We start from the raw sequence: 24703 nt of genomic DNA, 5'->3' as shown, positions 1-24703 counted from the left end.
CACGTTACCGGTCAGAACCGCCACAGACACACGTTACCGGTCAGAACCAGCACAGACACACGTTACAGGTCAGAACCGCCAGACACACGTTACAGGTCAGAACCAGCACAGACACGTTACAGGTCAGAACCAGCACAGACACGTTCCAGGCTGATCCTCCACCTGTCCTTCAAACTGCACCTGTGAGGTTCTCCGTGGATGTGGAGGCCCGGAAGGCTCGTCCCCCCGACATCCTGGCCTCCTCTTCCTGGTTCCTGCGCCTGTTGGTTAATGTGGACCGGAGAGAAGCTGCAGGTGTGCAGGTAGAAACACACCTTCTCTTACTGAAGTAGGAAGACATGCCGACAACCCGCGTGCTGCTGCAGCCGGCCGGAAGTGACGTCAGTTTCACAGTCGTCCTGTGGTCACCGTGACGCTGAAGACGCCGGATTAAATTAGAATTACACAATTTAAGATTTTAGGATAACGGTTAATGAATATGCCTGCAATTCATCACGTCTTCCTCCGTAAAAAACTTCAGCAGCGCCGGGGCGTGTAGCTAGCTAAACATTTAACTGAGCTAACATTTCAGTATGACAATTTATAAATGCTGTTGTAATACTGTTTTTAAGGCGGACAAAAGTATCTTGTGCTCGTTATTTATCAGAAAGAAACCATATAAAGTCAACTTTAGCTTTGGCTTGTTAAGAACTACATTTCCCAGCAACAAGGGAAACGAACGTGTTAAGTAGGAAGTACCTCCGTCAAAGCTTCGTGGCTTCCGGTTGCGGAGTGCCGAACCGAGCTGGGACAAATACCAGCGACCAGAACAGAGAAATGTCTGCAGGAGGCTGCGGCGGCTCCTCGAGACAATTATCGATAAGGTGAGAGGAGGAGGAGGAGGAGGAGGAGGAGGAGGAGGAGGAGGCGGCGAGCTAGCCCATTCCACTGAACGAAACGCGTCGCCATTGTACGTTTGTTTTTGTTTCTGTATTACGCATTTGGGTTTTGACAGACGGTGTTTGTTCTGGTTCGAGGCCAGCTCGCACCTGGACTCAAACAGAACAGCGTGGTCTGCGTGCGGACCGTTCAGTCCACGTCCGAACCGGCCCCCCCACCGCGGGCCTAGAGGTGGGGGCCTCGGAGGAATTATTCATTGAACTTGAAGCTTTTCGGCACAAACAGAAATAGTGTCCAACGTGATGAACTCTATAACCGGAAGCAGTCGGAGCGCTGACCTCTGACCGAGCAGGTCATGACGTCATCGCCCACCGTCCCGTGATGGCTTGACCCTCATGAGTCATTGACCATTAAAACCTGCATCTAGGTTTGGAACGACGTTATCGTTATTCGTTCATCGATAGCATTCACATCCAGATGTTCCGCAGTGAAAGCGCTAAGGGTTAGCAGCGGTGCTAAAAGTAGCTTTAGCTGTAAAGCTGCTTTCTGACCCATCAGAGTACATGCAGTATACGTCACAATAAATCAGTGTGTGTGTGTGCGAGTGTGTGTCTGAGTGTGTGTCTGAGTGTGTGTGTCTGTGTGTCTGCGTGTGTGTGTCTGAGTGTGTCTCCTTCGTAATTATCCGGCCTTTGACCTGCGTGTCCGGTTCCTAGGTGTGTCTGACTCTCTGCCCACACAGGCATCAGTCCAAGCTGTGTAGAACCTCACTCTGACGGGGGCCATGAATAAACAACCCAGCAAGGAGAGTTTCAAGGACAAGGTGAAGGGGATCTTCTGGCCGGGGCCCCCCCGGCCTCAGAGCAAGCAAAGCGAGACCAAACCTTCCGAGTTCATCATTACAATCGACATCATCAAGGTGTGCAGGACGAACTGACCGCCTGTGTGTTCAGACACTCGGACAGGTAGCAGGGGTTGACCCCCCCCCTGCTTCATGATGCTCGCTGTGTTTCAGGAGCTTCACCCGGACTGTGGGCTCACCAACCGCATCCGCTTGATGAACCACGTCTGTGAGCTGGCTAGAACCAAAAAGTTTGAAGACGTGAGTCGACTGATGGATCGTTGTGTGTTTCTGGTGCCGGTCGGGTCCTTGATGGTGAGGTGTGTGTGTGTGTTTCTGGTGCCGGTCGGGTCCTTGGTGGTGAGGTCCGTGTGTGTGTGTTTCTGGTGCCGGCCGGGTCCTTGGTGGTGAGGTCCGTGTGTGTGTGTTTCTGTTGCCGGCCGGGTCCTTGGTGGTGAGGTCCGTGTGTGTGTGTTTCTGGTGCCGGCCGGGTCCTTGGTGGTGAGGTCCGTGTGTGTGTGTTTCTGGTGCTGGCCGGGTCCTTGGTGGTGAGGTCCGTGTGTGTGTGTTTCTGGTGCTGGCCGGGTCCTTGGTGGTGAGGTCCGTGTGTGTGTTTCTGGTGCCGGCCGGGTCCTTGGTGGTGAGGCCCGTGTGTGTGTGTTTCTGGTGCTGGCCGGGTCCTTGGTGGTGAGGTCCGTGTGTGTGTGTTTCTGGTGCCGGCCGGGTCCTTGATGGTGAGGTGTGTGTGTGTGTTTCTGGTGCCGGCCGGGTCCTTGGTGGTGAGGTCCGTGTGTGTGTGTTTCTGGTGCTGGCCGGGTCCTTGGTGGTGAGGTCCGTGTGTGTGTGTTTCTGGTGCTGGCCGGGTCCTTGGTGGTGAGGTCCGTGTGTGTGTGTTTCTGGTGCCGGCCGGGTCCTTGATGGTGAGGTGTGTGTGTGTGTTTCTGGTGCCGGCCGGGTCCTTGGTGGTGAGGTCCGTGTGTGTGTGTTTCTGGTGCTGGCCGGGTCCTTGGTGGTGAGGTCCGTGTGTGTGTGTTTCTGGTGCTGGCCGGGTCCTTGGTGGTGAGGTCCGTGTGTGTGTTTCTGGTGCCGGCCGGGTCCTTGATGGTGAGGTGTGTGTGTGTGTTTCTGGTGCCGGCCGGGTCCTTGGTGGTGAGGTCCGTGTGTGTGTGTTTCTGGTGCCGGCCGGGTCCTTGGTGGTGAGGTCCGTGTGTGTGTGTGTTTCAGCACGCGGTCGAGGCGGTGTGGAAGGCCGTGGAGGACCTGCTGTCTAAGGAGCAGCCGCCGGAGGCCAGACATGCTGTCCTGCAGCTGCTCAGGGCTATTATACAGGGACAGGTATGGGACCCCCCCAACAAAGAAGTAACGTCCTTCAAGGAGGTTCACGTCCTTTCGTGACGCCTCCTTCACGTCCTCCTGCAGGGTGAACGGCTCGGCCCTCTGAGGGCCTATTTCTTCAAAGTGATCAGAGATTGTCAGCCGAGCCACGAGGACCTCTCTGATAGGCTGGAGGTCTTCAAGGCTTTGACCGAGAACGGAAAAGACATCACGTACCTGGAGGAGGATATAGGTAAGAAGGACTACTTCAAAGGTTCTAGCAACTGGGTTCTCTGTGATGTTTAAACATGGGTCCAATTATCTGTTCAGTAACCTTTCTGTTGTTGGTTTGTTCCGTTTGTTTGTTCTGGTTTGTGCTGGTTTGTTCTGGTTTGTGTTGGTTTGTTCCGTTTGTGTTGGTTTGTTCTGTTTGTGCTGGTTTGTGTTGGTTTGTTCCGTTTGTGTTGGTTTGTTCCGGTTTGTGTTGGTTTGTTCTGTTTATGTTGGTTTGTTCTGGTTTGTGTTGGTTTGTTTTGTGTGTGCTGGTTTGTGTTGGTTTGTTCTGTTTGTGTTGGTTTGTTCTGTTTGTGCTGGTTTGTTCTGTGTGTGCTGGTTTGTTCTGTTTGTGCTGGTTTGTGTTGGTTTGTTCCATTTGTGTTGGTTTGTTCTGTTTGTGTTGGTTTGTTCTGGTTTGTGGTTTGTTCTGGTTTGTTCCGTTTGTGTTGGTTTGTGTTGGTTTGTTCCGTTTGTGTTGGTTTGTTCCGGTTTGTGTTGGTTTGTTCTGTTTATGTTGGTTTGTTCTGTTTATGTTGGTTTGTTCTGGTTTGTGTTGGTTTGTTCTGTGTGTGCTGGTTTGTGTTGGTTTGTTCTGTTTGTGTTGGTTTGTTCTGTTTGTGTTGGTTTGTTCTGTGTGTGCTGGTTTGTTCTGTTTGTGCTGGTTTGTGTTGGTTTTTTCTGGTTTGTGTTGGTTTGTTCCATTTGTGTTGGTTTGTTCTGTTTATTTGTTCTGGTTTGTGTTGGTTTGTTCTGTTTATTTGTTCTGGTTTGTGTTGGTTTGTTCTGTTTGTGTTGGTTTGTTCTGGTTTGTTCTGTTTGTGTTGGTTTGTTCTGTTTGTGCTGGTTTGTTCTGTGTGTGCTGGTTTGTGTTGGTTTTTTCTGGTTTGTGTTGGTTTGTTCTGTGTGTGCTGGTTTGTGTTGGTTTTTTCTGGTTTGTGTTGGTTTTTTCTGGTTTGTGTTGGTTTGTTCTGGTTTGTGTTGGTTTTTTCTGGTTTGTGTTGGTTTGTTCTGGTTTGTGTTGGTTTGTTCTGTTTATGTGTTCTGTTTATGTTGGTTTGTTCTGGTTTGTGCTGGTTTGTTCTGTTTATGTTGGTTTGTTCTGTTTGTTCTGGTTTGTGTTGGTTTTTTCTGGTTTGTGTTGGTTTTTTCTGGTTTGTGCTGGTTTGTTCCGTTTGTGTTGGTTTGTTCTGGTTTGTGTTGGTTTGTTCCCGTTTGTGTTGGTTTGTTCTGGTTTGTTCTGTTTATGTGTTCTGTTTATGTTGGCTTGTTCTGGTTTGTGTTGGTTTGTTCTGTTTGTGTTGGTTTTTTCTGGTTTGTGCTGGTTTGTTCCGTTTATGTTGGTTTGTTCTGGTTTGTGTTGGTTTGTTCTGTTTATTTGTTCCGTTTGTGTGTGTTTGTGTTGGTTTGTTCCGTTTGTGTTGGTTTGTTCTGGTTTGTGTTGGTTTGTTCTGTTTATTTGTTCCGTTTGTGTGTGTTTGTGCTGGTTTGTTCCGTTTGTGTTGGTTTGTTCTGGTTTGTGTTTTGTTCTGTGTGTGCTGGTTTGTGTTGGTTTGTTCCGTTTGTGTTGGTTTGTTCTGTGTGTGCAGGTTTGCGATGATGGTAATATTTGAAAGTGGATCATGCTATTGATCGCTAATGCTGCTGGGGACTCATTGATTCTGGTCTGCTCTACCTGTTTACCGTTTGTTATTCTTTCTTTTGTCCCCCTGTCCTTCTCTGCACCTCCAGCATGCTTTGTCCTCCTGTGGATGGACATTGGTCTGACATCCGACTTCCTCCACGTTCTTGTGAATCTGGTGAAGTTCAACAGTTGCTACCTGGACCAGAATGTCTCCATCATGGTCCAGTACGTCACACCTGCAGACCGTTAAACCGTTAAACGTGCTGCTGCACGTTACCGTTAAACCTGCTGCTGCATGTTACCGTTAAACCTGCTGCTGCACGTTACCGTTAAACGTGCTGCTGCACGTTACCGTTAAACCTGCTGCTGCACGTCACCGTTAAACGTGCTGCTGCACGTTACCGTTAAACCTGCTGCTGCACGTTACCGTTAAACGTGCTGCTGCACGTTACCGTGAAACCTGCTGCTGCACGTTACCGTGAAACCTGCTGCTGCACGTTACCGTTAAACCTGCTGCTGCGCGTTACCGTTAAAGGTGCTGCTGCACGTTACCGTGAAACCTGCTGCTGCACGTTACCGTGAAACCTGCTGCTGCACGTTACCGTGAAACCTGCTGCTGCACGTTACCGTTAAACCTGCTGCTGCACGTTACCGTTAAAGGTGCTGCTGCACGTTACCGTTAAACCTGCTGCTGCACGTTACCGTGAAACCTGCTGCTGCACGTTACCGTTAAACGTGCTGCTGCACGTTACCGTTAAACCTGCTGCTGCACGTTACCGTTAAACCGTGCTGCTGCACGTCACCGTTAAACGTGCTGCTGCACGTCACCGTTAAACCGTGCTGCTGCACGTCACCGTTAAACGTGCTGCTGCACGTCACCGTTAAACCTGCTGCTGCACGTTACCGTTAAACGTGCTGCTGCACGTTACCGTTAAACCTGCTGCTGCACGTTACCGTTAAACCGTGCTGCTGCGCGTCACCGTTAAACCTGCTGCTGCACGTTACCGTTAAACCTGCTGCTGCACGTCACCGTTAAACGTGCTGCTGCACGTCACCGTTAAACGTGCTGCTGCACGTCACCGTTAAACGTGCTGCTGCACGTTACCGTTAAACCTGCTGCTGCACGTCACCGTTAAACGTGCTGCTGCACGTCACCGTTAAACGTGCAGCAGCACGTTACCGTTAAACCGTGCTGCTTCTGCTGTTCTTGCAGGAAGATGTGTCTATTGTGCAACAGAACGACCTCTTCAACAGACATTGAGGTGAGTATTTACCTTTGTTCTGTCTGACATAACAAACTGGAACAGTAATAGCAGTTAGCATTAGCAACATCTGTATGTTGCTGGATCGCTAGCAGCAGCTGGTCCGATGGGTAACACTTCTGCTGCGTTGACCTCCATATCGAGACCCTCCGGACGTCCTGAGCCCAGGCTGGGGTTTATGACCACACGGTGGATCAATAAAGGCAGGAGTTCTGTTCCCAGGTGGCGCTGCAGGTTCTGGATGCTGTGGTGTGTTACAACTGTTTGCCTTCAGACTCTCTCACCATCTTCATCATCACATTGTGCCGCACTATCAATGTCAAGGAGTTCTGTGAGTCCTGCTGGAAGGTGAACGCGCGCGCACACACACACACGCACACACACACACGCACGCACACCTGCCCTTGAATGTAACAGGAGGTCATTGATCACCTGTGATCTGCTCCTCCAGCTGATGAGGAAGGTGTTGGGGACTCACCTGGGCCACAGTGCCATCTACACCATGTGCCGGATCATGGAGGAGAGGTAGCTTTCAACGTGTTTGTGGCGACCTGGTGACCGTTTGTTGTTGTTGTTGTTATGGCGATGATTGTGTCTCTGCAACCTCCCCAGAGTGTACATGGAGGACGCTCTGTTGTTGAGAGGAGCTGTGTTCTTTGTTGGGATGGCCCTGTGGGGGGCACACAGGCTGCCCGCCCTCAAAAACACACCTACGCTTGTTCTGCCGTCGTTCTACAAGGTAACGCAGCTCCTCTTTGATGTCTGAGCCCCATCCCGGGCCAAAATGGTCTCGTTGCTTGATTGGCAGTAAACGATAAACTCAGCTGCTCGCTGCTGTCTGACCTCTGACCCCCAGGCCATGTCCAGTGCCAATGAGGTGGTGTCCTACGAGATCGTCCTCTCCATCACCAGACTGATCAAGAAGTATGGCAAAGAGCTGCAGGTGGTGACCTGGGACATCCTGCTGGGGGTCGTGGAGAGGCTGCTGCAGCAGATCCAGGTTCTCCGCCGGCCTGCAGGAACCCTCCGATGACTTGAACCCGTCTCCTCTGACCCGGGCCTGTCCCGCCTGTCCTCAGACGATCGGCAGCGCGGAGCTGAAGGCCATCGTCTACGAGCTGCTGACCTCAGTGGAGGAGCTGTACGAGCAGAACGGGTACCACGGCTCCACGGAGAAGTTCTTCAGTCTGGTGGAGAAGTGTGCCGACAAGAGAGCCGTCAGTACCGCCCTGTCTCCGCCCTGTCTCTCCGCCCTGTCTCTCCGCCCTGTCTCCGCCCTGTCTCTACGCCCTGTCTCCGCCCTGTCTCTACGCCCTGTCTCTCCGCCCTGTCTCCGCCCTGTCTCTCCGCCCTGTCTCCGCCCTGTCTCTCCGCCCTGTCTCTCCGCCCTGTCTCCGCCCTGTCTCTACGCCCTGTCTCTCCGCCCTGTCTCCGCCCTGTCTCTCCGCCCTGTCTCCGCCCTGTCTCTACGCCCTGTCTCTCCGCCCTGTCTCTCCGCCCTGTCTCCGCCCTGTCTCTACGCCCTGTCTCTCCGCCCTGTCTCTCCGCCCTGTCTCCGCCCTGTCTCTACGCCCTGTCTCTCCGCCCTGTCTCCGCCCTGTCTCTCCGCCCTGTCTCTCCGCCCTGTCTCCGCCCTGTCTCTACGCCCTGTCTCTCCGCCCTGTCTCTACGCCCTGTCTCTCCGCCCTGTCTCTACGCCCTGTCTCTCCGCCCTGTCTCTCCGCCCTGTCTCTACGCCCTGTCTCCGCCCTGTCTCTCCGCCCTGTCTCTCCGCCCTGTCTCTGCGCCCTGTCTCTACGCCCTGTCTCCGCCCTGTCTCTACGCCCTGTCTCCGCCCTGTCTTTCCGCCCTGTCTCTCCGCCCTGTCTCTACGCCCTGTCTCTCCGCCCTGTCTCTCCGCCCTGTCTCTACGCCCTGTCTCCGCCCTGTCTCTCCGCCCTGTCTCTCCGCCCTGTCTCTCCGCCCTGTCTCTCCGCCCTGTCTCTACGCCCTGTCTCTCCGCCCTGTCTCTCCGCCCTGTCTCCTCCGCCCTGTCTCTACGCCCTGTCTCTCCGCCCTGTCTCTCCGCCCTGTCTCTCCGCCCTGTCTCTACGCCCTGTCTCCGCCCTGTCTCTCTGCCCTGTCTCTCCGCCCTGTCTCTCCGCCCTGTCTCTCCGCCCTGTCTCGCCGCCCTGTCCTCCTATGCAGCACTATTTACCTGACCGTGTGTGTGAGACAGGATGCCTCGGTGCTGACCCTCATCTCGTACCGGGCTCAGTCTATCCAGCCGGCCAAAGACGGCTGGATTCAGAGCCTCCACCGCCTCATGGAGAAATTCTTCAGGTAAATGAACCTGATATGTGAGGTCTGGGGGGGGGGGGTCTGGGCCATTGTGTCTTATAAATCCCTCTGTCTCTCTGCAGGAAGGAAACCAGGACTGTGATCAGGATCAAAGTGCTTCACATCCTGTCCTTTGTTCTCAGCACCAACCGACAGCTCTATGAGGTCCACACACACACGTCGTTGTTCGTTGATTCTCAGGGACCTTTAACCTTTAACTCTTCCTCGTCCGTCCAGGATGAGCTGATTGAATTGGTGGTCGTCCCTCAGCTCAGTGGGGTCGCTGAGGACCGGGACCTGGCCGTCAGGAAGCAGGCCACCCAGCTGCTGGTGGACCTGGCTGAGGGCTGCTCCACCCACCACTTCACCAGTCTGCTGGACATCATTGAGCGGGTACATGCTGCCTCGCTTCACCCTCAGTTCATTCGCCTGCTCTGGCCAGCTGTGATGAACTGATGTCTATGTTTAGGTGGCCAGTCGCTGCCTGGTCTGTTTGGGGCCCCACGAGGCCTCTGAGAGAGACCCCACAGCAGAGTCTCCTATGGAGGACATCAGGACTGCTGTGCTGGGCCTGCTGGAGATCCTGCAGGTACACAGGAAGTAGCTGGCAGTAGGAACCCTACGCACATGTCGGCTAACAACCGGCGGTTAAAAGTCCACTTGTGGTTCTGGTCCTCGTTGGTCTTGGATCAGGGCGCAGGATGCTGCTTGGTAGGATGTTTGTGATGCGTCCTGTGAGGAACCTCCCTCTGTCGTCCTTCAGAGCAAGCTTTACAGCCTCCCAGCCAGCCACGCTGGCCGAGTGTACGAGCTGCTCATAAACCACCTCCAGCTCCACTACAAGAACAAATACTGCTCCGCCGTCGCCGCCAGCATCAGACTGCAGGTGGGAGGGGCTCGCTTTCATTCCTTATGGCATCTGTTGCACACCTGCTGACGTCTTTTCACGCTCATTCCTCAGGTGTTTGACTTCTTCCTGATGATGAGGGTGGACTCCCTTCACCGTTTGGGGGTTGCAAACAAAGACGGGGCGATGAGGTTCAGCCCGTACTGCTACTGTGACACTGGGTGAGGCTCCGCCTTCAGGCTGTGGCTCCGCCTTCTGGCTGTTACCACGTCTGTTGCGTTGGCGTCTCCTGTCCCCTAAACGCATCTGACCAGACCCTTGAGGAGAACGTGCTCTTCTTTCAGGGAACCAGAGAAGCGAGCGACTGACAAGAAGCCTGCAGGCTCCACGTCTCCCCCTGCTGGCAGCCCCGGGCCCCCCGCTGCTGCTCCTGCTGCAGCGGCATCGCTACGTTCAGCCTACCTGCCCTACGCTCCGGCCTTCAGCGTCCTCCTCCAGTGCCTCAAGATGGTAACCGTGACCTGGTAGTTCATGTCTAGACTGGACAATCGGGGGGGGGGGGGTCTGGCTGCTCCAGCTGCTCCAGCTGCTCCAGCTGTAGATCGCTTGCACACAGACACTCTTCCTGCGGCTGCCTTTGTCAAGTAATCTGGTGACTATCATATGAAAGGCTGTACTTTCCTCCTGCAGGAGACGGACTGGAAGGTGCTGAAGCTGGTTCTGGACAAGCTGCCCTGGACCCTGCAGTACAAAGTACTTCTGCTCACATCAGCATGCAGCCTGGACCAGCTCTGCTCCACGCTCTGCTGCATGGTAGTGGAAATGAAATGGATAGCACGTCACCACGCTAACGGCGTGCTAACGGCGTGCTAACAGCAGATGCTCCCCCTGTCTCCTCGGAGGTGACGGATCGGCTGATCTCGGAGCGCCTGAAGAAAACCCCCGAGGCGATTTCTCGCACTGATGTTCAGCTGGCGGTGGTTCCTGTCCTCACAGCAATCACCTCCTACCACAACTACCTGGAGCAGTCGAGACAGGTGGACGACGTCCTGACCTCCCGTTCTGATGCTTCTCAGTCGCCTGAGTTCCGTTTGCTTCCTCCCCCGGCTGCAGAGGGAGCTGGTCCAGTGTCTGGAGACCGGCCTCATTTACCGCTGTGCCAAGCAGTGTGTGGTGGCGCTCACCATGTGCACCGTGGAGATGCCTGACATCATGATCAAGCTCCTCCCTGCTCTCATCGTCAAGCTTACCCATATCTCTGATAAGGTTGCCATGGCATCTCCGATGCTGGAGTTCCTCTCCAGTAAGCTCGTCAGCGGAACCCTACGCCACTGACATTCCCGTCCCGGTTCCTAACGGTTCTGTTCTGATCCCCAGCGCTGGTGCGTCTCCCTCACCTGTACGCCAACTTTGTTGCTGAGCAGTATGTCAGCGTGTTTGCCATCTCTCTACCCTACACTCACCCGTCCAAGTAAGAGCTCACACGCACACACACGCACACACACGCACACGCAGGTACTCGGACGCACTCGTAGCTGTTGGTTCCCCCTCAGGTATAACCAGTACATCGTGTCCCTGGCCCACCATGTGATCGCCATGTGTTTCATACGCTGCAGACTCCCGTTCCGCAAGGACTTTGTTCAGTACATCACAAAGGTGCGTTCTGTCTTCAGCTTTCTAAGGCTTTTATTGTGAAAGAAAACCGCATTATCTGGACATCTTAAACTTTGTAAACATTTTCTTTGTGACGCTGTCGTGTAAAGTCAAGCTGGACGCGCCGTCCTGCTGTCCCATCATGCATCACGTCCATTCGGTCGGTTGATTAGCAGTTGGTACGGTCCTAGCACAGAGCCTGGACCAGGTGTAAACAGGTTTGGGCAGAACACAACCCCGTGATGTTCTGCTTCCTGGCTGACCCAGCTTGGGCCTGAACTCCATCCATGTGGTCTCTTCTTTCAGGGGCTGCGTTCCAACGCTCTGCTGCCATTCGACGACGGTCATGAGCAAAGTTCCTTCCGAGCCAGAAGCACCAGCCTCAACGAGAGGCCCAAGAGGTAAAGCGTGCTACATGTAAAGACAAGGCGCTTCAGTGGGGCCCTGTAACATGCATGGAGAGGGCGTAGGGACGGTGCCTTGCTCAAGGGCACCTCGGCCCCTCTCCAGCCACCAACACACGCTCCATATCTCATCTGGGCTGGGACCGATGGACTCTCTGCTTCCCGAGCCGCTGACCAGGCAAAGCATTTTTGTGTGAGTGGTTTGGGGTTGCCAAGGTGACAGGATTCAGCTTGACTGGTACTGTCATGACAACGGTTGCCTTGGTGGCCATAGCGTTTGTTTATTTGTTTGTTAGCAGGATTAGGGAATGACAGCTGGATGGATCCTGATGAATAAAAATCTGAAGATGGTCCTGGTCTAACGTGGATCCATTAAAGTCTGGGAGTCTGGATACAAAAACATCTGGATTTTCCCATTTACTTATAATGGAGGCTTTTCCAAAATCTGCGTTAAAATGGCTCATAAAGGGGTCCGATCTGAACCATCATGAAACACGTCTTCTGGTTCTGATCCAGAATGAGGTCAGGAACAAATATTACATTTAAACGCTAAACCCATTTATGGATTCAAGAATCAGTTGGCATGCCTTGAGGCGGTGTGTTTGGTTGAGCCTGTCGTATGGCTAGGGATGTTCTGATTGGCTGTCAGGCGTGATGAAGCGTAAAGTGCATCGAGCTGTGGTTTGACAACCGGACAGCAGGGGGCTCTGTCGCACAGGAAGTAGGAATAACCCTTTTCCTTTGGGAACCAATCAGCTCCCTGAATCCCATTCCGATCTGTCTGGAGCCCCTTGTCACAAATACAGAATACTCTGAGTTTAAATCTACTAGCCCGTCGGGTGAATCTACTAGCCCGTAGAGAAGGGGTACGCGAGCGTTCCATCCTGGGTTGGGCCTCTGGTCCCGTCAGGCCCGTTCTGGCTCATCCCTGGTATCTCTTTCGCGTGTTCGTGTGCTTTGCTGCCCGTCCTGGATGCGTTGTGTATTTCTGCCGCTGTCCCGGCTCGCCGGCTTGCACTCGATGTTTGACCCTCTCTTCCTGTAATCTGACTGCTGTTAATTTTCACTTTTTTTTGTTTTTCTTTCAAATCTTCGTTTGACCCCTCCTCTGCCTCCTGCGATTGGGCGCGGTTTTGGGGGGTGGTCATGTCACCCTGGATCCTTCCTGCATTGCTCCTGGCCCCTCCCCTCCCCTATGTTGTCCTTCGTGACTGTGCCCTGTGGTCGTCTGCTCTGTTGCTCGGGTGACGCCTCCTGCTGTCTCCTTTTGTACCTCCACACTCCCTCGTACTCCCAAACTACTGCCAACCCGGGCCCGTTCCCCCCGCCCCTCCTCATGGGTACTCCTCACTGCCCAGTCTGCGGGCAGCGAAGGTGGCGAAGGCGGCAGCAGCCAATAGCAGCAGCTCTCCAGTTAAAGAGCTGAGGGACCTGTCGGCCATGGACGCTTTCCGCTCCCGCAGCATCAGTGTCTCCGAACACGCGGTTCGCAGGTTAGAGAAGAGCTTTCTGGGTAACCAAACAACCCAAACGCGTGTTGCTTCCTCCAGGGGGGGTTGGAGGGTGTGACATCATGTCATGCCGGCCCGTCGGGTGGTTTGTTCCCAGAATCTCCTGGGGTGGGTGGTGCATGATGGAGGAAGATCTCTGTGTCTGCTTTTGGTTTGTTTTTGGCTGCGCCCGTTCACCTGCCTCTACCAGCACTTCCTGTTTCTCATGCTTTGCTTTTGCATGTGGTATTTTTGCTTTTGTTTGAGTTTTTTCTCTAACAGTTTCATTCGTCGTTGGTGCTGGCCGGTACTGATGGGCCCATCGGCTGCTGTGTGGCTGGAGTAGCAGCATGTGTCCAGTGGGCTGATGGGACTTGGGCCCGTCCACAGACGCTCGCTTTAACTGCAGTCCTCGGGGACAACGGCAACACAGCACCGTTTTCTGGCCTAACGTGTTTGTGTGTTGCTCCATGCATGAAATCATCACTGAGTGTGTGTTTAGGACTCGCCGGGTTGGACGTGCTTTAGTGCAGACTGATGTATTTGCACACACCTGCACACACCTGCCGACTGACCGCTCCGTACCTGTTGTTTCCTTCTCTGCATGGCGGTCTAACGCTGCGGTTCCAGATGTGTTTGCAGCGCCACCATGCTGAATTTATCTTAAGCCTCCAGATGGTAGCACAAGCATTGCTGTGGAACAGCTGCAGCGTAGATCTGCTAACACACCCCTCCTGCCGTTTCCTGTGTCTAAGGTCCAGGAATATTCAGGTCCGTTTCACTTCAGACAACATGGCCGTCTGATAGAGGGCGAGGTTCATCCACACGAGGATGGATGGAGGATCAGCTGAGCGTTAGCAGAGTGTTAGCAGAGCGTTAGCAGAGCATCATCTGAGTGTTAGCAGAGTGTTAGCAGAGCGTTAGCAGAGCATCATCTGAGTGTTAGCAGAGTGTTAGCAGAGTGTTAGCAGAGTGTTAGCAGAGTGTTAGCAGAGCGTTAGCAGAGCGTTAGCAGAGCGTTAGCAGAGTGTTAGCAGAGTGTTAGCAGAGCGTTAGCAGAGCGTTAGCAGAGTGTTAGCAGAGTGTTAGCTGAGCATCATCTGAGTGTTAGCTGAGCATCATCTGAGTGTTAGCTGAGCATCATCTGAGCATCATCTGAGCGCCTTGTGGCGTTTACTGTCCTGCCAGGTCTGATGGAGGTGAGGCTTTGTATAGGTGTTGTCAACCTGTTCAGCTAAAGCTAGCAAAGGACTCAGCTGCAGTTAAACATGCTGCTGTTATTCTATAGTCCTGTGGCTCTCTGTGCTTCAGAGCATGCTAGCAACATCATACCAACATGCTAATCCCTGCTCAGAATTTGTGTGCATTGCTAACAGCTGATGGCCCCTTAAACCACATCTCAGCCTGTTTATAAGACGCAAAGGCCTCCATCTGTTGGTGCTTTGAGTTCCTGCATGTTCCTGCATGTTCCTGCATGTGGTGAGGACTGGCGATTGATTGTTATGAGATTTCTCTCTGTGTGCTCCTCCTTCTCCTCCTCTTTGATTGACATCTCTGTTTCTGCCTGTAGAGTGCACACCTCCACCACCACCTGCAGCTTGGGCTCTGCTGATGAGAATGCGGTGACCCAGGCGGACGAGGGGCTGAAGATGGTCCACCTGGAGCTCACAGAGACCTGCCTGGACATGATGGCGCGATACGTCTTCTCCAACTTCTCCGCCCTGCCGAAGAGGTCAGCAGCTCAGGCGTGGAGGTTCTTCGAGGATTGAGAGGGTCGCATCACGGTCTGGACCCTCTTGTCCCCTTAGGTCTCCCATTGCAGAATTCCTGCTGTCGGGGGGCCGCAGTATGACCTGGCTGGTGGGCAACAAGCTGGTGACGATAACGACCAGCGGGGGGGTCAGGACGCAGGCGCTGCTGGGGCTGGACATGGCTGACCGCCTGGGAGGAGGGGGGGAAATGACCAGGTGAAGCCGTGCAGAACACTTTGGTGCTGCTGCAGCTGATCTGGTTCTGTGGTTCCACCTGATATGTCGGCACCTTAAAATCCATCAGACTGTTGTAGCTTGCATTTAGCATTGTGTTAGCATTGTGTTAGCATTGTGTTAGCCGCCTGTGAACGCGTCTCTCCTGGTCCTGCAGGTCGGATCCATCGCTTCACACTCGAATAACCGGAGAGGCTCCAGCCAAGCTGGAGTCGCAGTCGAGTCAGCAGCACAGCAGAGTCGCTCGCATCCGAGTCCGCTCCATGTCAGGTAGCACTCACCTGCTCTCTGGAATGGGAACATCCCATAATACACCAGCTGGTTGGGTTTAAAAGAACAGCGACGTTTAGCTAGCAGGGGCGTTGACCCCTTGGTGCTGGGTCGTCCGGTCGCTGCCCGGGTACAGGCCGGTGGCGTTATTGATCGGGGCACAGGAACCTCCTCGTATTCTGCTGCTCTATTTATTTCACGCTGGTGAGAATGGTCTTCCTGTCGCTGTTCGGTCCAGGAGGACACGCTCTCCGTAGCGGTCCCGCTCAGAGCCTCAGTCCTCTGGTGTCCCCCTCTGAGGGAGCTCCCCTATCTCCTCCCTCTGGTTCCGCTCCCGATGTTCTGGGTCCTTCCTCCTCCTCCTCTGCTCCCCCGCCTCTCAAAGACAACCCCAGCCTGGCTGACTTCGTCCCGGTGCTGACGCAGGGCTGGGCCGAGATCTTCATCCGGAGGCCGTCAGGTGTGTGTGCGTCTCTGTCCCTCCCTCTGGGGGCAGGTGATGTGGTTCCTGGCAGTGTGTGTGTCTGTGTGTGTGTGTGTGTGATCACAGGTAACACCAGCTGGTTGATGTGTCTGGAGAACCCCCCCAGTCCCTTCTCCTCGGAGCTGGGAAACATGCCGCTGCAGGAGCTGTCCAGCGTCCTCATGGCCATGGAGGGCGTGAGGGAGCCTCCTGCTCAGACGGCTAGCGCTCCTGCTAGCGCTCCTGCTAGCGCTGCTGCTCCTGCGCCAGGCACCTCCTCCTCTGATCCCTTCGGCCTAACACGCGGCGCCATCGGGGGGGGGGCCGTGATGCAGCGCTCCAACACCGGTGAGTGGCAGACGGGTGGAGTTGTCCTCAGTGTGTCCTCAGAATGTCCCCCTGAGGTCCTCTGTCCGTCCCCTTTACCTGGCTGAGACTCATCAGGACCGAACGGCCTGTCGATATTGATTGTGAACGTGATCAATAGGGTAGCTGTGTATTGATTGAGTGGAGATGGGCCCAGGGCGCTGCTCTGGCGTGCTTTTATTTTGGGGGTTTTGCCCAGCTTCCTGTTCTTCCCTGGCCTTTCTTTCCCTCACATCTCAGTGCTTTTGATATTTTGTTCTTGTTCTGATGATATTTTTTCATCCCCCCCCCCCCATGCTGGTTTATGTCGCGTGGCATCATGGAGACCCACCTGTCCCTGGGCGGCTCCCTCTGGTCTCTGGGTTTGGGCTCTGCCCCCCAAGGCCTTCCAGCTCCAGGTTCTGTAGGAGCATTTCCTGGGCGGTACTGTGCCCACCCATCAGGAAATGGCCGCCAGCTCAAACCTGATGCATGAAGACGAACCTGACCCGGAACCGTCTGTGATTTGTTCCCCTCATCGGCTGATGTCACTCAAATGTTGATGCGACCAATCAACACTAAGCTCCGCCCAGCTTTGCCGGTAGAGCGATGCTCTTGTGAGTGTCGGGACGTCCGGCCTGGAGAGCCTGTTTGGGGCTGCTGCTGGTTTTGTTTGGGTCCAGGAACCAATCAAACGGACCTTTAGATGAACCAGCATTGATCCATTCTGTTTCTGATCTGTGTTTGTAGAAACAACAGAAAGCTGCATATCTTGGCGTGTGTGTGTGTGTGTGTGTGTGCGTGCACACCTGTAACCACTGATGCTGCTTGTGTGTGTGTGTGTGTGTGTGTGTGCGTGTGTGTGCGTGCACACCTGTAACCACGGATGCTGCTGTGTCCTGCTGTAGATTCTGTGGTGGTTCTGGAGGAGGGGTCAGGAGTCCCAGCACACTCTGCTGCTGATTGGCTGGAGAGTGAAGAGTCGGAGCCGGTGACCTCTGACCCCATATTCATGTCGAAGTTCACAAAGACCCCTCCCCCGGGGATGAGCAGGGTAGGCCCTCCTATTTAATGTACTGTAAACCGGCTAGTTTTTCTGTTCCTATGTTTTTATCTTAGTCGATTTTTATTGCATGCTGTTGTTTTGCATTTTATTATTTGTCTTTATTTTATGTTTCATGTTGCACGATTGCACCAAGAACCATTCCTTGTTTTTGAATCCTTGAATGAAGGCGTAGTACGGGGGTCTTCTACTCACCATGACAACTGGATCCGAGAGTTTAGTCTCGGGTCCGACTCGGCCGTGAGTCGCCCCACGCTAAGCTACCGTGAGAATATTAAGCTGCGTCACGATGCGGAACATATCGGAGCAGGAAGAGACGCGTTCCTCTCGGGAGACGTCTGTTAGATAAATCTGCAAATGTGTTTATCATTAATTCACCAATGAGTAGCAGTAGTTATGTCATGGCCATTTATCCTTCATAATCTTACTCAAGATATTCATAAAGTATGTTACAATCGTAGATCTGTTATATGCTGACTAGACTGAAGAAGTGAACACTTTGTGTTGTGAGGAAGAGCTATCTGCTCAAGGTTGGAGTCTTCATGTCTGGGTGATTTACGCACGTACACATTCCTATCTGCTAATAAAACCAGCAGGGGGAGCTGTTTCTCTGAGAATGGAGGACGAGGCTAGCAGCAGCCACTCTCCCTTGCTGGGAGAGTCGATGGCACGGCTAGAGAGCAGCTCCATTCTCCCTTGCTGACAGAAAGAATACGAGTCTCGTTTCTTACCGCAAGTAAATGTTATTGGGTTGAATCTTTGGGGCTTGGTTCTGATTTCCTCTCTTTTACAGTGTCACAAACCTGACAACGTCGTAAACACCCAAAAAAAACAGACCAGTGGAACCAGAGGATCACTGCTTTGGCTCTCAGGGGCCTGGAGGGGGCCTGGAGGGGGGGGCTGGTGGTTCTCCCTCCGAGCTTCTAGTCATGGAACCCGGTTTGGGTTGACGTGTGACTCTAACTCTTCTCCTCAGTCTTCATCCACCTCCAGTCAAGACGATGAGAAGTCAACGCTGGAGGAGGTGAGCGAGGGGGCGATTCCCATCGACCATCCAAATGGACCCTCCACACCAGGCAGCCAGGGGGCGGAGCTCCCCTTCCAGACCCACACTCAGCCCCAGGGGCACGGTCTGAACAAGTCCAGTTCCTCTCCTGAGCTGCAGGCCCTACCTGAAGCCTTCTGCAGTGCCGCTATGGAGCCAGAGGCTGCGCTTGCAGACGCATTGTGGTCCCGGGCCCCTTCAGAGGGCCGGCCCCAGCCCCCTCAGCTTTATTGTGACAAAGACAAGATGGAGGGGATCTCCGGAGGAGAAGGTCACGGTCAAGTGGCCGATGGCCCAGGTGTGGTGTCGTCTCAAAGTGGAGGAGCAAGGATGAGGTTGGACTTTCAAGCGGCACCAGCGCAACCTGGACCCATTTGCCCCGGTGGAGGTCACCGACCCCGGGGCCACACCATCTCCGTATCGGCCCCCTCCTCCAGGAGGGACAGGAGGACAGAGAGGGACATGTACAACAGCCGACCTGGACCCAGCACTGAGAAGATCTCTGGTCTGAGCCCCAGGTACACCGAAAACGCTTCCAGGTTGCTGCTCAGAGGAGACGCTCTGGGAACCGGTCCCAAAACCAGAATGGACCGTCCAGTCCATCCTGTTCTGTAATCACCTCCTGACACGTGTCTGGAAGAAGTATCACAGAGGGGGAAACGTGCACAAGATGTGCACGTACATGCAGCATCTGTGTGAGACAGGAATGAGGGACGCTGTCCTGCAGCATCTGTGTGAGACAGGAATGAGGGACGCTGTCCTGCAGCATCTGTTTGAGACAGAAATGAGGGACGCTGTCCTGCAGCATCTGTTTGAGACAGAAATGAGGGACGCTGTCCTGCAGCATCTGTGTGAGACAGAAATGAGGGACGCTGTCCTGCAGCATCTGTTTGAGACAGAAATGAGGGACGCTGTCCTGCAGCATCTGTTTGAGACAGAAATGAGGGACGCTGTCCTGCAGCATCTGTTTGAGACAGAAAAGAGGGACGCTGTCCTGCAGCATCTGTTTGAGACAGAAAAGAGGGACGCTGTCCTGCAGCATCTGTTTGAGACAGAAATGAGGGACGCTGTCCTGCAGCATCTGTTTGAGACAGAAATGAGGGACGCTGTCCTGCAGCGTCTGTTTGCTAATTTGACAAAAACCTTTACAGATATTTCATTTAAGAGTCTGGGAAATGCAATAGCTTGTGGAAAAAGAGGTTAGCTCTAGGTTCAGGTCTAGGGTTAGCTCTAGGTTCAGGTCTAGGGTTGGTTCTCGGTTGTCTAGGGTTAGTTCTAGGATCAGGTCTAGGGTTAGCTCTCGGACCAGGTCTAGGCTTAGCTCTAGGTTCAGGTCTCTGAGTCTGTTTCTTCTCTTCTTCCAGCTTCGTCTTCCTTCAGCTCTATCACTCTCCTTTCTTTGGGAATGAAGCCAACAAGCCGCTGCTGCTGCCCAAAACTCAGGTGAGTTACCTGCCAAGGCCGACCTGCCCCCCCCCGGTTGGTTTCATACAGCGGTTTTACTGTTTCTGCTCTGGTAGGTCATTGACCGCGCCGTGAAGGTCCTAGACCAGATGCCTCCGTACGACACCCATAAGGTCGGGGTGGTGTTTGTTGGAGTTGGACAGGTGAGAATACGAGAACCCGGCTTCCTCAGGATATTTGTTTAATATCTCTCTATCACGCTCTCTCACTCTCCTCCAACTGTCCTGGTCTCAGTCTCTCTCTCTCTCTCTCTCAACCCAACCGGTCCAGACAGATGGCCGTCCACTGTGAGTCTTAGGTTCTGTCCAAGGTTTCTTCCTGTTAAAGGGAAGTGTTTCCTTGCCTCCGTCTCAAAGTTCTTGCTCCTGTGGAAGTTGGGTTCCGTCTTTCCCTGAGATGACTTCCTGTTAATAAAATGAAGTGCATTGAATAGTTCCTGTGCTCTGACTCCTTTTCCCCTCCCCCTACCAGGTCAGCAACGAGGTCACTATCCTGTCGAATGAGTACGGTTCCAACCGCTACGCTGCCTTCCTGACCGGCCTGGGCAAATTGATCCACCTCAAGGATTGTGACCCCGACCAGATCTTCCTGGGAGGACTGGACCAGTACGGAGACGATGGAGAGTTCACCTACTGCTGGCATGACGACATTATGCAGGGTGAGCAGGCGTGAGGGAGGAAACGATGCCGTTTATGGTCATGTGGTCGCGCCCTGCTAACGAGTTGCGTTTGTGCAGCCATCTTCCACATCGCCACGCTGATGCCCAACAGGGAGAGCGACAAGGGCTGCTGCAACAAGAAGCGCCACATCGGGAACGACTTTGTGGTGGTGGTGTACAACGACTCGGGGGAGGAGTACAAGCTGGGCACCATCAAGGTGCACGCACGCACGCACACGCACGCACACACACGCACGCATTCTGGGGTGGCTGGTGCCGCTCACGCTCTGCGTTCACGTCTTCTTCCTCCCAGGGCCAGTATAACTTTGTAGAAGTCATCGTTAAACCGCTGGACTATGAATGTAACCTGGTCACTCTCCAGTGCCGGAAAGGTGAGCTCATACCTGTTGTGCCCGCCCTCATCCCACCATGCCTGGTTTGCCCCGCCCTGTTTCATGTTATTGCTTCTCTGTCTGTCCTTCAGACCTGGAGGGTTTGGTGGACACAACGGTGGCCAAAATCATTTCAGACCGGAACCTCCCGCTGTTGGTCAGACAGATGGCTCTACACGCAAACGTAAGACGCACGCACACGCACACGCGCACGCACGCACGCACGCACGCACGTCACTCGTCGTCTTCTTCCTGCAGATGGCCTCTTTGGTGCATCAGTACAGAGCCAACCCCTCCGATGCTTACGCCTCCAAGTGGCTCGCGAGACTCCGACACATCAAGCGGATCCGGACCCGGGTAAGAGACTCGCTGCCAGACCCCGACTTCACATCATCTCTCTTGTCCACACAACATCTCATCCATCCTGTCGTCCCCGCTCAGGCCCAGGAAGACTTTCAGACTCGCTCAACCCCCGGCATCTCTCTGACCCAAGGACACGCCCAGCAGAACAAGTCCTTCCAGCAGAGCGGCCCGGCGGTGAACCCAGAGGGCGCCGGACAGAGGAAGAGACTCGTATCCACGGTGGACGATTTCACGGACTTTGTCTGATTACATTTCTTCTCCTGATGGACACACGCACACAAATACACACGCACACACACACACCTGCACGTCAAATACAGTTATTTCTTTTTGAAAAGCTTTGTACTGTTGGATCTGATGAAAGAAGCAGCGTTGTGCAGAACACTGTGTTTAAGAGTGTCGCTGTCTGTGTGACATCAAACAATAAAGTTTTGGAGTTCAATGCAGAACAAAACACTGCTTATAGTGCTTTAACACTTTATAATGCTTTAGAGCATTAATTACAGTCCCATTTAGCGCGTTATGTTTTTTAATCACGTTAATCTAATTTTTATAAAATCCTTTAATGCGTTGTGCTTTTTATGCCCGAGTTGTCGGGGATGGAATAGTCAGTGACACCCTGAAGTGGACACTGATTGGCTGTCATTGCGTTGGGCTTGTTTAGCGCAAGCTGATAGGCTCCCATTGTACGTGGGCGGGACAAAGTGAGGAGCGGAGGAGCGCGGAGCGCCCAGTCGCGAGTTAGTAGCTAACGTTAGCGGCTAACTTTAGCACCTTAGCGAGCCATAGCTAACGTTAGCAACTAACTTTAGCACCTTGGCGAGCCATAGTTAACGTTAGCAGCTACCTTTAGCACCTTAGCGAGCCATAGCTAACGTTAGCAGCTAACTTTAGCACCTTAGCGATCCATAGCTAACGTTAGCAGCTAACTTTAGCACCTTAGCGAGCCATAGCTAACGTTAGCAGCTAACTTTAGCACCTTAGCGAGCCATAGCTAACGTTAGGAGACGCCCCCGCTACGAGCGAGTCTGCGACCGACACGCTGACGTGAACTCGCCGAGTGGCTAGCGACGCCCTGCAGGCCGGTAAACATGCTGGAAGACGAGGGGCTAACCGGAAGTGCTGCAAGCTGCGTCCAATTTGCAGCACCTCCGATTAATAAAGCTTTCTGATTCAAGTCAAACAATAATTGACTTTATAAAGCTACTGATTAATTACAGATCAAAATTGATCGCTCAAATGTTTTGACCGGATTACAGCACTGAACGCTTTATAACGTCTATAATGCTTTATAACTCTTTATGCACAGCTCAGCTGTCAAAACTTTATTCGACTTTGTCAAGTGCAAAAGCAGAAGTGCTACAAATAAAGATACGAGATAGAAAAAGCAAATACCAAACTCGAACACACCTTCAAATTAAAATGCATCGTACACAGAAGGGGGGGGGGGGGGGCTGATTAAACGGCATGTAAATAGAAGTACTTCAGGTCGAATGAAACGAGGTCGTGCGACACCACAAAAATATATACATAAAGGTCTGCTCGTCCAAAGTAAAGGCGTTTTGCATGTCAGCTTTAGTGGAATGAAAAAAGCATTATTCAATCTTCGGTAGCTCCTCCCACACTGCCCGCTTTCTGCATATTAAAACTCAATGAAGAGAAAAACGCTGATGTTTGATCCAGGAAGAAGTTAGTGATGTGATTTAACTATGAAATCTAAAATGTATTTAGATTCAAACACACATCCAGTTTCTCTTATCCTGGTTGTTCCAGGTTTGGGGAAGAGGAGGATTCCCTGAGAACTGCCCAGCGGAAGCACAGAAGAAAGCAAAACGGGCGTACACAATCTAGCCGTGGCTTCAACGCCTCGATAGAACGGCCCGTTTGTGGGTCACGCCTTAAATATCACGGATTAAAGTGCTCAGGAGCAAACCGATGAAGGAACCGGAGAACCGATGCGTGACGCTTCCTGCCGGTTCAGAGCCCACGCTTTTACTTTTTACAAACTGCACCGCAGCAAAAGTGCTTTAAATCAGAGCCGCGTGAACGCAACACGCTAAAAACACGCCTACATGGGAGAACCGCCTGAAACGCACTCCTCTTCATCAGTACCCTTCTTCCTGCAGCTCCTCACATCGTTCACGTGTGTGTGTGTGCGTGTGTGTGGATGCTACCTCAGTGTGTGTGTGTGTGTGTGTGTGCGTGTGTGTGGATGCTACCTCAGTGTGTGTGTGTGTGTGCGTGTGTGTGGATGCTACCTCAGTGTGTGTGTGTGTGGATGCTACCTCAATGTGTGTGTGTGTGTGTGTGTGGATGCTACCTCAGTGTGTGTGTGTGTGTGCGTGTGTGTGGATGCTACCTCAGTGTGTGTGTGTGTGTGTGTGTGTGTGGATGCTACCTCAGTGTGTGTGTGTGTGCGTGTGTGTGGATGCTACCTCAGTGTGTGTGTGTGTGTGTGTGGATGCTACCTCAATGTGTGTGTGTGTGTGTGGATGCTACCTCAGTGTGTGTGTGTGTGCGTGTGTGTGGATGCTACCTCAGTGTGTGTGTGTGTGTGTGTGGATGCTACCTCAATGTGTGTGTGTGTGTGTGGATGCTACCTCAGTGTGTGTGTGTGGATGCTACCTCAATGTGTGTGTGTGTGTGTGTGTGGATGCTACCTCAGTGTGTGTGTGTGTGTGGATGCTACCTCAATGTGTGTGTGTGTGTGTGTGTGGATGCTACCTCAGTGTGTGTGTGGATGCTACCTCAGTGTGTGTGTGTGTGTGTGGATGCTACCTCAATGTGTGTGTGTGTGTGGATGCTACCTCAGTGTGTGTGTGTGGATGCTACCTCAATGTGTGTGTGTGTGTGTGGATGCTACCTCAGTGTGTGTGTGTGTGGATGCTACCTCAATGTGTGTGTGTGTGTGGATGCTACCTCAATGTGTGTGTGTGTGTGGATGCTACCTCAGTGTGTGTGTGTGGATGCTACCTCAATGTGTGTGTGTGTGTGTGTGTGGATGCTACCTCAGTGTGTGTGTGTGTGTGTGGATGCTACCTCAATGTGTGTGTGTGTGTGTGTGTGTGTGGATGCTACCTCAGTGTGTGTGTGTGTGTGTGGATGCTACCTCAGTGTGTGTGTGTGTGTGTGTGTGTGGATGCTACCTCAATGTGTGTGTGTGTGTGTGTGGATGCTACCTCAGTGTGTGTGTGTGGATGCTACCTCAATGTGTGTGTGTGTGTGTGGATGCTACCTCAGTGTGTGTGTGTGTGTGTGTGGATGCTACCTCAATGTGTGTGTGTGTGTGTGCGTGTGTGTGTGGATGCTACCTCAGTGTGTGTGCGTGTGTGTGTGTGCGTGTGTGCGTGTGTGTGTGTAGAGGACCAGATGAACGACACATGAAACATGAACACACAACTGAGGAAGACACACAATAAGTCCATTGTTAACTCCGCCCTCTGGTGACCTCACGTGACCTCCAGGGCCACTGGGATAGGGGAGGGGTTTGGTGACCCGCACCTCGTCCCTCGTCCGTGTGGCTGAAGGACGTGTCCAAACGGCTGCTTCTTGTCTCGTGTTCACCTTTGACCCAAACTGGCCTCTTCCTCCCGTCTCCGGGACGCAGCGCCGCCCCGACCGTTCTCTCTGTCTGGGTTAAGAGAGGAGCGCCAGGAGACAAAGCCGCTATCCCCGTCCTCCTCGTCCCGAGCCAGACACCCACCTTCACACCTGTCTCAGGATTTGGGGTGTCCGGGGCCATGCCTGTC

At 53.2% G+C, this 24703-nt stretch overlaps 2 protein-coding genes across 3 annotated transcripts in view; one reads left to right on the top strand and one right to left on the bottom strand.

The window, feature by feature from the left end:
• The first annotated feature begins 5038 nt into the window (after positions 1 to 5038).
• On the top strand, positions 5039 to 21397 carry tsc2 (TSC complex subunit 2). Of its 2 annotated transcripts, XM_068750671.1 has the most exons (37): positions 5039 to 5156; positions 6145 to 6193; positions 6416 to 6541; positions 6645 to 6718; positions 6806 to 6932; positions 7050 to 7193; positions 7273 to 7410; positions 8412 to 8515; positions 8596 to 8677; positions 8750 to 8905; positions 8982 to 9101; positions 9276 to 9398; positions 9474 to 9580; positions 9704 to 9869; positions 10050 to 10172; positions 10262 to 10396; positions 10473 to 10662; positions 10737 to 10830; positions 10913 to 11015; positions 11319 to 11413; positions 12775 to 12909; positions 14477 to 14638; positions 14715 to 14873; positions 15049 to 15161; positions 15400 to 15621; positions 15712 to 16039; positions 16374 to 16412; positions 16876 to 17023; positions 18009 to 18595; positions 19442 to 19520; positions 19598 to 19684; positions 20013 to 20199; positions 20278 to 20417; positions 20513 to 20591; positions 20684 to 20775; positions 20850 to 20948; positions 21033 to 21397. In XM_068750671.1, the coding sequence occupies exons 1-37, from the start codon at positions 5059 to 5061 to the stop codon at positions 21198 to 21200; spliced, it is 5178 nt and encodes a 1725-aa protein (XP_068606772.1). In that variant the 5' UTR covers positions 5039 to 5058; the 3' UTR covers positions 21201 to 21397. The 2 variants fall into 2 exon arrangements, with proteins under 2 accessions (XP_068606772.1, XP_068606773.1); XM_068750672.1 differs by lacking the exon at positions 16374 to 16412 and having other exon boundaries at positions 15712 to 15972; positions 16878 to 17023.
• Positions 21398 to 24573: 3176 nt separating this feature from the next.
• The window catches only part of pkd1a (polycystic kidney disease 1a), a 66079-nt gene continuing 65949 nt past the window's right edge, over positions 24574 to 24703 (bottom strand). The window contains 1 exon segment of the mRNA XM_068750915.1: positions 24574 to 24703. This exon segment is cut by the window's right edge and continues 885 nt beyond it. Within this exon segment, the coding sequence (XP_068607016.1) occupies positions 24671 to 24703 (33 nt within the window). The 3' untranslated portion in view covers positions 24574 to 24670.

Source organism: Brachionichthys hirsutus, chromosome 17 (assembly GCF_040956055.1).
Source record: "Brachionichthys hirsutus isolate HB-005 chromosome 17, CSIRO-AGI_Bhir_v1, whole genome shotgun sequence".
Classification (NCBI taxonomy): Eukaryota; Metazoa; Chordata; class Actinopteri; order Lophiiformes; family Brachionichthyidae; genus Brachionichthys; species Brachionichthys hirsutus.
The sequence above is the reverse complement of the archived record's forward strand: the minus strand, read 5'-3'. Positions and strand labels throughout refer to the sequence as shown.